This window comes from Thamnophis sirtalis, unplaced genomic scaffold (genome assembly GCF_051295495.1).
Source record: "Thamnophis sirtalis isolate CommonGarterSnake01/CBP01778 unplaced genomic scaffold, rThaSir2_p1.2 scaffold_4, whole genome shotgun sequence".
Lineage (NCBI taxonomy): Eukaryota > Metazoa > Chordata > Lepidosauria > Squamata > Natricidae > Thamnophis > Thamnophis sirtalis.
In genome coordinates this window covers 24337072-24350675 of record NW_028261384.1, presented here as the reverse complement: position 1 = coordinate 24350675, position 13604 = coordinate 24337072, and the positions used below count along the sequence as shown (strand labels likewise).

The window sequence follows — 13604 nt, the reverse complement described above, 5'->3', positions numbered from 1 at the left end:
CATAATAATCATACTTGTACTTTTTGAAAACAGTATAACATTAAGTGCAAGGTACAAAAACAAAACAGAAAAAAAATCCACAATAAAATAATATGTTCTGAAACATTACCAATTATAAAAGAAGTAAACAAGTTTGTTCTGTTTCCAGGAAATTAGAAAAAGTATAAATGATGTAGTTTGATGGATGTTGCCATTTTAAACTCGGGTCAGGATGAACTATGAGGCTTAGTTTAATTGCACTAACAAAGCAACTATAATTCCTACATCTGTTTCGTCTTAATTCAGTACTTTGGAGAACAAGCTTACCGAGGCCAATAAAAGCCTATGTAGACATTATTTCTATTTTGGTTGGGAATAAATGATAAATGTCCATTTAAGTTTAAACCATCAAATAAAATGTCACAGTATAATTGGAATAAATACCCAAGATTACATTCTAGAAAATGGTTTTAAAATGATAATGTTTTTATGAAGGATAATAGTTAGAGTTTTAGCATAAGAAGCATTGAGCGCTGCAAATAGAAAAGTCTATTAAAGTGCTAAGATAATTGTATTTTGGTCTTTTTATTCCAGAGTAAATGGAAAGTTAGTAGCACTGAAAGTAATAAGACTTCAGGAAGAAGAAGGTACTCCATTTACAGCTATCAGAGAAGGTATGCTTTTTTATTTGGCTCTCAATTTTATCTCCCTCCTTTTTGTAATTACAGCAGACATCTTCTTTTCAACTTCTTGTTGATTCTGAAGAGTCTTTATGTTTCTCAAATTATATGGTTACAGTCCTTGGATAAGTTGGATTGCTACTTAAAAATCAAAATCACTCTAATGTGTGGGAGTTATTATAAAATAAAAAAATCTGTTTTCGGTGGATGGCTTATATAGGAACTGGTATCAGGTATACATGACAGCATGTATGCAATTGTGGAGGTGTAGAAATGCCAGTGGGAGTTTACATTAAGAATATTCTGTTCACAAGACTGCTGCTGAGAAGTAGAATCCAAATCCAGAATAATTTTAAATTGGCAGTGTTCCAAGGATGATTGTTTGTTTATTAATTAAAGTCACTAAAAGTGTACTAAAAAGAACATTTCAAAAGATAATGTGAAGTAATAAGTATTTGACTTTTTTTAAAAAATAAACAATGTGTTCAGCATGTCCAAATTATTAACTGATGCTACTGGACATAAGGAAAGAAATGTGGCTTGCATTAAAAGAGGAGCTAAGGTTTAAAATAATGTGTGAGGGAGAGTATAAGAAGAAGTGCTTGGCTCCAACCAAGGTTAGGTAAACTAGCACATATGTGCTAGTTGTTCCTGACTCTAGGGGGCAGTGCTCATCTGTGTTTCAAAGCCGAAGAGCCAGTGATGTCTCGGTGGTCATGTGGCTGGCATGACTAAACACTGAAGGTGCATGGAACACTGTTACCTTCCCACCAAAGGTAGTTCCTATTTTTCTACTTGCATTTTTACATGCTTTCGAACTGCTAGGTTGGCAGAAGCTAGGACAAGTAACAGGAGCTCACTCCATTGCGTAGCACTAGGCATTCAAACCACCAAACTACTGACCTTTCTGATCAACAAGTTCAGTGTCTTAGCCACTGAGTCACTGCAATCCTTTAAACCAAGATTAATTAGTCGTTTAATGTTGACTATCTCAATATGAATTTTCTGAGCTGATGTCCAATACATTGAAGAGTATCAAGCTAGACTGTTTTGTAGATCCATGCTAGGTAATATGGATTAATCTATAAAATACATTTACATACTAAAGTTACAATTCAAAAGAATTTTCAAATCTGTCCAGACTGTATTTTCACTAAGGTAATTTATTAATTTCAGTAAATTAAAAATTAACTAGTCTAATTTTCAGTGCTAAAAAGACATATTGGATATTCAAAGTATTATTATTTTCTTTTCATCAGAAATGTATTATCTAGCAGATATCAGTTTTAAAAATTACAAGCTTGGCAATTAAAGAGATACTTCTGGTCCGGGAAGGAGGACATGGGGAAGGATTTCTTATGCACTCATAGAAAACACTTGTTTATTTTCTGGTAGTGAATAGTTTATAGGTATACAAAGGTACACATTGCAATAATCTAAAAAGAGATATGTTTCACACTAGACAGATCTAACATCTTCAGGAATGATACAGGTAATTCAGAAGGCTTAGTACATTCTTTGCCTTTCAGATTCAGTATTAAATTCAGAACAATGAACATGAAAGTTTTCATGATTTTTCCTACTGTGAGAAACAATTCTCACACTGATAAGTAGACTGGTAAATATTATGTAAACATGTCCAGGTGTAAGTTGTGATCTGCTATGTGCTCGATCCACAAAAAAGATGAGAGACATTTAGTATTTAGTATACACAGATACATTCAAAACAAAGATGATGTTTTTTCTTGTGCTGTTCCTGTAGCCATAAACGTTTTCCCTAATATTATTCATTATTAATACTATCTAACTATTCAAAGCTTATAACCAGGTATGATTATTTTAAGTTCAATCTGACAATAAGTTTTGTTTCTAGACTAGAATTGAATTCCCATCTCCCAATTTGTCTTTCAGCTGATGAGGTACATCTCAGTCCTGTTGATTAAATACAATTTCTTTTTGCTTTCAATAAATTATAACAATAATATATTAAAAATTAAAGTAATATTAAAAAACAAACAATTGTTAGATCTCAAACAATTTATTTCGAGTTCAGTAAAGGAAAGAGGAAAAGTTGGTTAACTTTGCTTTGTTAAATTGATTGTTTTGGGCTTTACCTAATTTTCACTTTTTCCCCTTTTCATTTTAATTTATTTTTTCTTCTGCTTTTTCCTATGAAAGAAGGAAAGAGAAGTGTGTTGCTGTATTTCTATGAGAGGGAGGCTAGTATGTCATAAAGATTGATAAATGTCTATCTTGAAACTTTATTTATAAATTGGACCTTCTATGTTAAAGGCAATTAATTTTCAGATCTCTCTCTTTGAGTGTATATAGATTGGTAACATGTACTTTTTTATTGTTAGGGAAGGAATTTCCAGGATCAGTTTCACCTGAACTGGCAACCCTAGATTGCATTGATGGGGAAGCTGAATGTGTACTGTATTTGTGTGTGTATATGTGTATTACTTTTTTTCTTGTATAAGAGGAAATTGTCATAAAATCAGAATTCTCTTCCTTTCAAGAAAATATAGTGTAAATGAAAACAGAAATAAAAATTCAACAGCATTTAAAATATACACATTTGTTGTGTTTTCCCAAAAATAAGACAGGGTCTTGTTTCGTTTTGACCCCCAAAATAAGCTTATTATTTTTCAGGTGCAGGAGATGGTGAGCGTGGCCACCTCATGGCTGCTGCTGTATTGCAATATTTTCAAGGAGTGCTTATTTTGGAGGGGGGGCTTATTTTAGTGTATGTGCTCGAAACCCAGTTGGGTTTATTATCCAGGAAGATTTTATTTTCGGGGAAACAAGGTATTAGATTTATAGAATTTCATTTTTTAATTGTATGGGTTTCCTTGCGGGAGCTCTACATTCTGTGTTGTATGGATTAAAAGAGCTCTACATTAGGTAGATAATATGAAGAAATGTGATTGCAAAACATTAAATGGACCTCAGGGTTGCTTATATGCCTTTATCTTACAGGAATTGCATAAATAAGCATCCGACAATGAAGTCGTATTTAAATATAGTAAAATAAATCAATTCACAGGACTTTCGTCTTTGGTTAGGGTTACAATTTACAATAATTGTAAAATGTGGTCACATGATAGCAGGTCACTACTATAAAATAGAATAAAATATATCAATCTATAATATTATATATCATAACAATCCAAATATATTCAACTGATTTGGGTTTCAATATAACATCCAATTAAATCAAGACTTGAGATTAAACCTTTGTGCAGAATTGTTAAAAAGAGCATTATTGATACTCAGTAGGAAGAATGAAATGTATGTATTTCCTTCCATTCCTCAAACATTACATTTTAACTGCTGAAATAGTATGACATTATAATAAGCAGTACATCAAATGTAACAACTTGAATATAAGCAAACCAGAAAAGCATTTATTTTAATTTTAGACTATTGCATCATATGCTAGGATGCTTGCTCAAAATTCATTGGGGAATTAAATTAAAAGAGAGCCATCTGTTTATCTTTACATTTGCATCAAGTAAAAAAAAACCATGTTAAATTAGCATTACATAACAAGCTTCTAATAAAATTCTTAGTATGAGTTCTTATTTCACATTAACCCATAACTGCTGGTTTTCAACAACACTGATGTGCTGGTTATGTTTATTTAGTTTATAACCTAATCCTATCTCCTGGTTTATTTCTACATTACTTTATTAAATTGCTGAGATTTTTAGATGTGGATAGGGATATGCAGTGAGTAAAAGTGATATTTATACAACTAAAATTATAGGACATTGGCAATTTCAAATAGCTTAGCTAAATTTCTGTGCAGAAATAAAGTATTGATTTCTAGTGCAACTTGTAAACATATTTTATTCATCATTATTTGTAATGGCTCTTTAAAAATGTGTGGAATGAATTTTTAATAACATAAATTTTGAACTAATTAATGAAAGAATACTTAGGTTTTTAAAATCTGCAAAGGGAAAAATTATTTATTTCCTTACTAAAATGCTTTTATAGATACAGATCTCTACATTTATCTCCTAATTAGCTATTTATTTAAGACAAATGGCTTTCTTGCCTATAAATAAATGTCTCATTCTGCATATTCTTTTAGGCACTCCATTCTCTAAATTCCTTAAATTGTTATTTGTAGGAAGAATGTCTAAATAAGGGTAGTCTGGCACTAGCATTACAGAGGATGGTTAGTGAGCTATTTAGATATCCATGCTTTCCACAATTGTAAATTGCTTGATACGCAAGAATTATTTATCATGAATTGCAGAGTTGCTTATTTCTATTTTAACCCATAGGATGTTGGGTTGTTTTATGTTCATTAGTAAAAAATAGTTTTGCTTCATATTTTATTTTATATTAGTTGATCTTATACCTATGCATTTTATCTATTGTACATTGATATTCAGAGACAAAGATTCAAACTTATTTCAGCAAGTGGATTAAAACTATCCAGGCTATTAATCAGCTGTCAGACAACTCACTTAAGATTAGTTTGTTTTATTGTTGTAACATTGTCTACACTTATATTCCTATCACTTTGATACCTTTGAAATAAACATAATTGGTAGTAATTAAATTAAAGGTAGGAGGTTAAGAAAAAGGAAAGGAGGTAAATCTAGTTTATGCTGATACCATCCTTTCAACTCTTTATCTCCTTAAAATCAACCATGCTACAAGATCTCTACATAAATTCAATTTATATTTTGTTTACTTGTCTGTTTTTAAATTTCTGATTTCCGTTTCATCACAACTTTCTTGATATTTCTCTTCTTTTACCCATATTTACACTTCATATATTTGATTAGTGATTTTTGTATTCAATCCACTGTCAGTGTTCCAAATATCATGCAGAATTAAATCAGAGTCCAAGGCAGAGCTATCCTTAAAGTTCCAATTTAATAAGGCAGACATATTGGCAACAAACTGTGGAATTCCAAATCTGAAAACTTCCTGGGATTCCACCCAGTTGAAAGTTCATGATCTTATCTCCACACCCATAAATCCATCACATGGTCCAATCTTCTTCAACCATGCTGGCATCTCCAGCCAGCTGGTTCCGGTCAGGTGAAGAGGTGTGGACACAAAAGATGACCTTGGCTTCTAGAAAAGAATGACAACAACACATTCCACAATTCTTCTCCTTTCTGTTACCCCCTCCCAATTACTACACTAATGAAACAGCATAATGAAATAATAGAGAGTATGGCAGGCCAAAGATCCTAAAAGGGATATAACTGCAGGCCTGACATCCATATTCTTTCAGTACCTATTTCATTCCTGATTCTTTCACTTCTTGTTCGATCTCATATTGTAAGTCTCAGAAATCCATCACAGCAGGTGGTGTCCAAAATGTCTGTCTGCCTTACACAGAGTTTATTTGGCTTTTATACAGTTTTAACAAGGAAAGGAAAAGTAGGGTAGCAACAGAATCTTATTGGTACATTTTACTTGTCAATATCTAAGACCATCCCAGCCAGAATAGTGGCTTCACATATCTATAGGTTCCTGGTACTACCTGGTTCTAATAAACAGTTGAGGTCATAGATGTTGAGGTAATAGGTTACTGAGAAATGGCAGTTTGCTGTGCATGTCTGTACATAACCTGTATAACTCTACATCATATATTTTCTTGCAACCCCTTCTTATTGCATAAAATTTATTTTTTATGTTTTTCTTCATTTACCCTATTCTAATTTCTGTAAAATGGACATTTTATATACAATCATTATATTTATTTCAACAGATATTCATATATTTCAACTAAATCGATTCAGACTGTTACCATTTGACCATTGTTATCACATAAATGCTTTCATGGTATTTTTGCATCCATTTTCTCATATTTAATAATTTTTCTACCAATGTGTGCAAATGTATTTATGTGATATAATTTTACTATTTACAATAGTGTTTAAAAACACTATTTTTGAATTTTTTTTGAATTTTCAATGTTTATGCATGTATCTGTAACCTAAAGCATGACCCGTTTCCACAAAAGTCCTATAACTAAATAAAGATTTGTTTATATAAAAAATTAACATATGAATCAAAAATATTATTCATTTCTTTATTGAAGAAATATCCTTTGATTTTTATTAACAAGGTTTGAAAGATTAAATAGATTAAATCAGCTTAATTATAATGATATATATATATCTTGTTTTAAGTTGTATTAGTTTTTATTTTTATAATTATTATTTCTAAAAAATTGTCATATTTTTATGATTTTGTTGTTACTATTTAATAGCCTTAAAATAGTTTCAACATGAAAGTATTAGTTTGAATACTGCAGTATTAAAATATTGAGTAAATAGTTTACTGTAGCCAGTTGGTTCTATAGCCACATTTATTCTTTTGACTTAAGATTGTTTCTGGAAGACATAAGCTAGGAAGAATACATTTTCTCTTCTGTTTCTTATAATTGGGGAAAAATCACACTAATTTCTGCCAGTGATGCTGGGCCATTCCAATTTTTAGAAGATATACAAAATGTTACTGTGTTAAAAACACTTTTTGGAGAAAAGTATTGAATTCTTTTTTCATAGGTTTTGCTTTTGTCTTTCAGCGTCTCTCCTGAAAGGTCTAAAGCATACTAATATTGTGCTGCTTCATGATATCATCCATACAAAGGAGACGCTGACCCTGGTATTTGAGTTTGTGGTGAGTTTATGCAAATTTTTTGTATTCTATAACATGTTAAAAACAGAATGGCTGCCATTGGATAAAAGAAACCTGGATAACTTGCATAGTAGTCTCTTGCTGCCAATATAGTTTGGAGTATAATATAAAGATTATTCCATACTTAAAATACTGTGATAAATCATATCAGATATTGTCTTAATTTTTTTTCAGATACATAAGACAAACTTGTTACAACTATCTTGATTTTTTTTCTTATCCCCCATTCTACTATTTAGAGATGTATAATTCCTACAATTGTACTCATTTTTAGTATGTATTCATTATCTGTGTAAAATTTAGTTTATTATATTTTGAAAGCTTATTTAAGGGCTCCATGATGTGCAGAAATACATAAAGAATTTAAACAAACTACAACTTTGCTTTTAACCGCTCACTTGGTAGAGATAAAAGAACAAGAACTTGTACTTTGCGTGAAAGGAGAAAGTAAAAAATAACAGATAATCTGTCTAATATGAAGCTAACATAAAAATATGCCAGATTTTTAACACTTTGTTTCTATAATATGTGTAAAGTTGTATTAAAAAAATTGAGAACTTTGAAAACATATGCAAGATTTTTCAAGGAAAAACTGAGTGTTGGCCTTTCCTTAGCTATCCATTAGCAAGCTACTAACTTTTTTTTTTTGCAAGTTAATGTATTCATTTATTTACAAGAACTCTTATATATGTCCTGCAGTAATTGAAATATTTTTTAAGTGGACTATTTGGTAATTTTGGTGAAAAATATACTATGATTGTAGATTCAGGAAAATATTGTGAGACTTGAAAAGGAATTTAATTGCATTCAAACTATGTTTTTTTAATTGCATCTGGAAATTCTGTTTTAATAATTAGTATCAGAAAACTATAGTGAGCATAATTTATACTCCATAGTTTCATTTCCCTTTGCTGCATTTCAGCTATTAATTAACATTTCAGATTCACAGTACACTATTTAATGATATAATTCTATTCAGAGAATCATTATATGAAGTTTGGATTTAAATTCCCAACTAATCATCCTACATTTTCCCAAGACCAACATATGGTATTTATATAACATGATTTTAGTATTTAGCTGCAGTATTGAATGAGTAATTATAATTAATTCTCAAATTTCCACCAATGGAAAAATAATATATAATTTATAAGAGATAATTTAATTTTAACTAGATTTAACTCTTGCATAACATTTTTATAGTCAATAAATCTGTATAGTTAATATTCCAGTAACCAATTTTATACACACACACACACACACACACACACACACACACACACAATTTTACATGCTATTTTTATACAGGATGCTCTCCTACTTTATTATAAACTACTCGGATTGTCAGAAGCTCAATATATCTCTATGATAGTTAATGCAAAAGAATATTGTATGATCTAGAAATGGGAAAAGATTAATGTACAGATGTATGGCTGTCAAAGCAGTGAAATGGAAGAGAGTGTATAAACTACTGCATCATTACATTAACTCACAAGTAGTTTGTGTTACAAAGAAGTATAGAGAAAAATGCAAAATTTTAAAAAACGAGTTAAACAAATGTTTAATTTTTTTCATAGTCCTCAGTTTATGATTTAAAATTATAACAGCACTAAAATGATTTACGACCAATTTTGCGCTTATGGCCATTTCAGTGTCCTTTCATAGTCATGTGATCAATATCTGGGTCTTTGCAACTATTTAAAGATAATAGCGGTCCTATTTGCAGTCTTTCCAATTGGCTTTCAACAAGCAAATTCCGTGGGTGAACTTAGATTCACTTAATGATCAAAGCAAAAAAAAAAAAGTTAAATTGGGCATTACTCACTTTGCATCATTTAGCGATGATACTTCTGCTCCCAATGTTGGTTATAATTAAGGACTACCAATATCCTTGCTTTACCTACTATAGCAAGATCTTTATGTAAATTATATCAGAATGTAAGATGTATTTATTGCTATGAAGAACATCTATGATATATAAGAAAGTAGTGTAAGTACTGTGTTTGGAAAAAAAATCAAGAGATTAGAATATAAAAGCTTTCATACCTATTAAATGCAGATAGTTAATGTATGATGATCAGTTGGAGGTGTTAACACATGAAATCAAAATTGGATATTATAATATTAACCCTTAGATGACAATAGCTTAAGGTACCTTATACTTAAATAAAAGTATAAAATGGAAACTGAAAAATCTTAAGTGTTAAATATTAGAAGACAGTAGCATCAAAGAACAATTAATGAACTTACACTTCAGACATATCAATAAAGATAGGTGGTATTCTTATAGATACGAAGGGAAAATGTGCTGAAGATGAAGTTGATGCTATTGGCTCAATGTCTTATTCATAATGATTCTATGAACCATCTGTCTTCACATTTTCCATGGTTTTTGCAAATTGTCTTATGCTCTGTCTGACATTCACTTTAGTGAAATCTTGCCACCTTGATTTTTGGCAGCCTCCTTTCCTTTTATTGCTAACCATTTTGAGCACAAATTCCTTTTCCAGTGAGTTTTGAACATAAATGCCTTTTCCAATGAGTCCAGTGATTGCATTACATGGCCAAAATAACCACAACAGACTTTTTTTTGTGTGTGTGTGTGTGTGCCTTGCAGCGATTTGCCTTGTTTTATACCCTCCAGTACATGTTTTGTCATCTTTGCTGTCCAAAGGATTGAAAAGAGCCTTCTCCAGTTGAGTTTCATCATGTTTAGTCTTTTCACAATCCAACTTTCACAATCATAAATAGATACAGAAAACAGGATAAGACTAATCTGTATTTGTCCTTGCTTTTTCATATGCAATTCATGCTCATCATTGCTGTGTGACCCAGGAATATTTCTGGACTGGATTCACTTTTTGATCAATCTACAATTAGGAAAGTGAATTCTTGCACGCATTCATTCTTTTCACCATCAGTTGTCATTTTGACATTTCATTACTGTAGTGGTCATGAGCTTAGTGTTTTTCATGTTCAGGAAGAGGCCGAATCTCTCCCTTCTTTTACCATTTTGATCAGACCTTTTTTGATTTCTAATAAAAGTTTGTTGATTGCCTTTCCTCCAATCTGTGTTCTAATTCATTATTCTTCAAGTTCCAGGTTCTCATAACAATTTCAATATGCAAATTGAATAAAGAAGGTGAAGGAATGCAACCTAGTCACACTGCTTTTTCTACCTTGAGCCAATCATTGTTTCTATGTGGTATTCACACAATAGCTTCCTGATTTGTGTACAGTGATTGTACCAACTTGATCAAATATGTTGGTATCCCAGGGCTTTCCACAGCTTGCCACAACTGACCTCTTCGAAAGCCAGCTTGAACATCTGATAATTCCCTTTAGATGGTTGGTACATTGTTGTGTTGTATTAAGGAAAATCTAGCTAGCATCAGGGCTGAGAGCAGTTGTACTGTAAATAGAGCAATCTTCGGAGTCACCTTATTTGTCAATGGAATAAACATCGACCAATTCCTGTCCTACAGCCATGTGTTCATTCCCCAAATTTCCTGGAATGTCTGTGATGATTATGAGTGGTACAGATTTCATCAGTTCTAGGATGGTATCAACACCTGGGGCCTTATTTGACAATTGGCTCATTGCCCAGCCTGAAGGATGGCTGGTTCTATTTCTGCATCTTTTTCATCCTGAGGAAGCTGAACCTCTTTGTTGCTGGCCTACAACTCTTCATTATTCTTATATGATTTTGATGCTTTGGCAGTCAGACAGTTCCTTCTTCTTTTTAGTTTTGATGATGCTTTTATGAACAAGTTCTTTAAATGTTCAAATCCTTTTGACTTGTACAAATTTATTCCCGATGTCGTCCTTCATGCAGTCCTCTTCTAGCTGTTTGCAATGCTGCTCACAGTAAACTTCATTGTCTTTCTTTGCTGCTCTTTGGAAATCTGTATTGTCTCCTTGCTTACCTGTTGCTTTGACTGCTTTTTTTTACTCAGCTATTGTAATGGTTTCATCTGACAGCCACTTCTGTTTTTCTATGAGATCTTATATGTTGATTCATACCATACAACTGCTGATTCAACAATCAATTGAATTTCTTGCCACAGTTGACTAAGCATCTTAACAGCATTCAGCAGTTCAAACCTGTTTTTTTACCTCAATTGTCTACTTGGTAATATAAACTTCTTTTATGGTACTGTCTTCTTGATGTTGCATAGTTTTATTTATCTTAGCCACCAAAGATTTATGATCAGAACCTTAATCAGCATTTGGATTTGTCCTGACAGTGAACTGGATCGTTGATGTCTACATAGGACATAGTCTAATTACAATGCAGATTATTTGATGAGGTCCAAGTGTAACAAGGCCATTTGTGCTATTTACTATCATATTGGAAAATAAATTTTCATGGCAAAATTTAATGAAACAATTGCTTGCTTCTTTCTTTCCCCAAACCAAAAGCTGCTAATCATGTGTTTTTCTGCTTGGTTGTCAACTTTTGTGTATGTAAACAATGTTTTTTCTGTGCTTGAAATCCTGTTTCAAGATCTGTTGCTTCAGTTGTTGGGGCATAGACTTGAGCAATTGTGATTTTGATGGGCTTGGCACAGATTGGATAGTCATAATGTGACCATTAACTGTCAAGAAGCTTTTCATTGCTTGGCTGATGGTAAATGCCACTCCATATGTTTTTGGGGTGTTATGTCCCAAGTGAATAGATAGTGAGTTCCTCAGGTTGGAAATAACTGTTGTTTAACTAGTGTGACTCACTGACTCCAGGAACATCAATTTAACATGTCCATCTCCTGTTTGATAATATCCAATATATCCAGCCGCATTTCTTGTACATTCCATGTTGCTATCTAATAATGTGTTTTGCACACACCATTGCTTTTACCAATTGTTGTTTCCCAAGCTGGGATTCCTGCTGGATTTGTTCCAAACATAACATTAATGCCTTGACTACTCACTGCAGGCTTGGCTCTTCCCAAGTTGATTTTTAGTGACTTTCTGGCTTGAGGTCCTTCCATTCGGCACCATACCAGATTCATTTAAAAATCTTTCCATTATATTTTCTTGCAAATATTTTAACAAATCTTAGCTCAATCCTCCCCATTTATCTGGACTTTGGATCAGCATGCAACTTCACAATAAGATAAAATAATAAATAAGAATAGTAGGAATAATGATATTTTACAAAAATGATGATCAAAATAATTAGAACAATTTTTTCAGTGATAAAATAAAGCTATGAAATCCGGGTGCTGAGAGGTTTGGGGAAAAGGAATGTGGCTTTGAATTATGGAATTGTATTCAATTACAAACAGTATTGGAGAAAGATTAGAAAAAAGAACCAATTGCTCAATGATCAGCAAGCAGAAGCTTACATACTTAAAATATGAGATATGAATTATTAAAAATTACTACACTTGGCAAGGAGCTACTTAAAGAAAGTAGCAAGACAATTGGTAGGAAGCATAAATGGAATCGAGGAGATCATTGGGATTTCCTTAGACGAGCTGCATATGATCTCCACATAAGATTGAGAAGAAAAGCATTTGACCAGAAGTCACCAAGAGATACGTTAGTGCAATAATACCTACCAAACAATTCATAATATAAAACTATTTATTGTTTCATTTTATCCAGAATAGCTTAGCATATCATACAGAAGCAATCAATTGAACAAAGGAAGGAGAGATAACCTACATGTAGTTGTGAAACATTTAAAAGGAGAATTGTCTGCGGCGATGGTAGGATTCAGTCAGTTCGCACCTATTTGGGACAACCGGTTGTTAACTTTCTAAGCAGTTCAGAGAAGTGGTTGTGGAAGAAATCTCCTTTTGTTTTCTTGCACTTTACAGGGCTAATCCTGTAAGGAAGGCAGGAAGGAAACATTCTGGTGTTGTTTCTAACCTAATCTTTATTGCCCTGATTACAGAAACTGCCTCTCCAGTTAACCCTTATTATATTGTAACATCAACGTGAGTGATGTTGAGTTTGCCACGCCCATCCAGTCCAATGACCACTGAGCCACGCCTACCCAGCTGGTCTTAAGGACAGAGAACCCATTCTTAAATTATTTAAATCCCATCACTGGTCTGCAGCAGGGGAAGATACCCTTTTCCATTTGACTCACTAGTCTATAGACAAAAAGGATAAAGGGAATTGTACTAGAAAAAGATTATGCCTTTCTTTTCTTTTTCTTTTTTATAAACTAGCCAGTTGACTATATCTTTTAGATGGCTTGGTTTTCTCAGAGATTCACTGTAGGCTAACTTGACTTTCTGAGATTGTGCATAAAAT

The 13604-nt window shown here is 32.3% G+C and overlaps 1 protein-coding gene across 4 annotated transcripts in view; it reads left to right on the top strand.

Annotated features, from left to right (window-relative positions):
- The window catches only part of CDK14 (cyclin dependent kinase 14), a 250999-nt gene that overhangs the window by 99133 nt on the left and 138262 nt on the right, over positions 1 to 13604 (top strand). For all 4 annotated transcript variants that reach the window (XM_087712624.1, XM_087712626.1, XM_087712627.1 and 1 more), the window contains 2 exons: positions 574 to 653; positions 7225 to 7319. In XM_087712624.1, coding sequence (XP_087568750.1) covers positions 574 to 653; positions 7225 to 7319 — 175 coding nt within the window. The remainder of the gene's footprint in view (positions 1 to 573; positions 654 to 7224; positions 7320 to 13604) is intronic.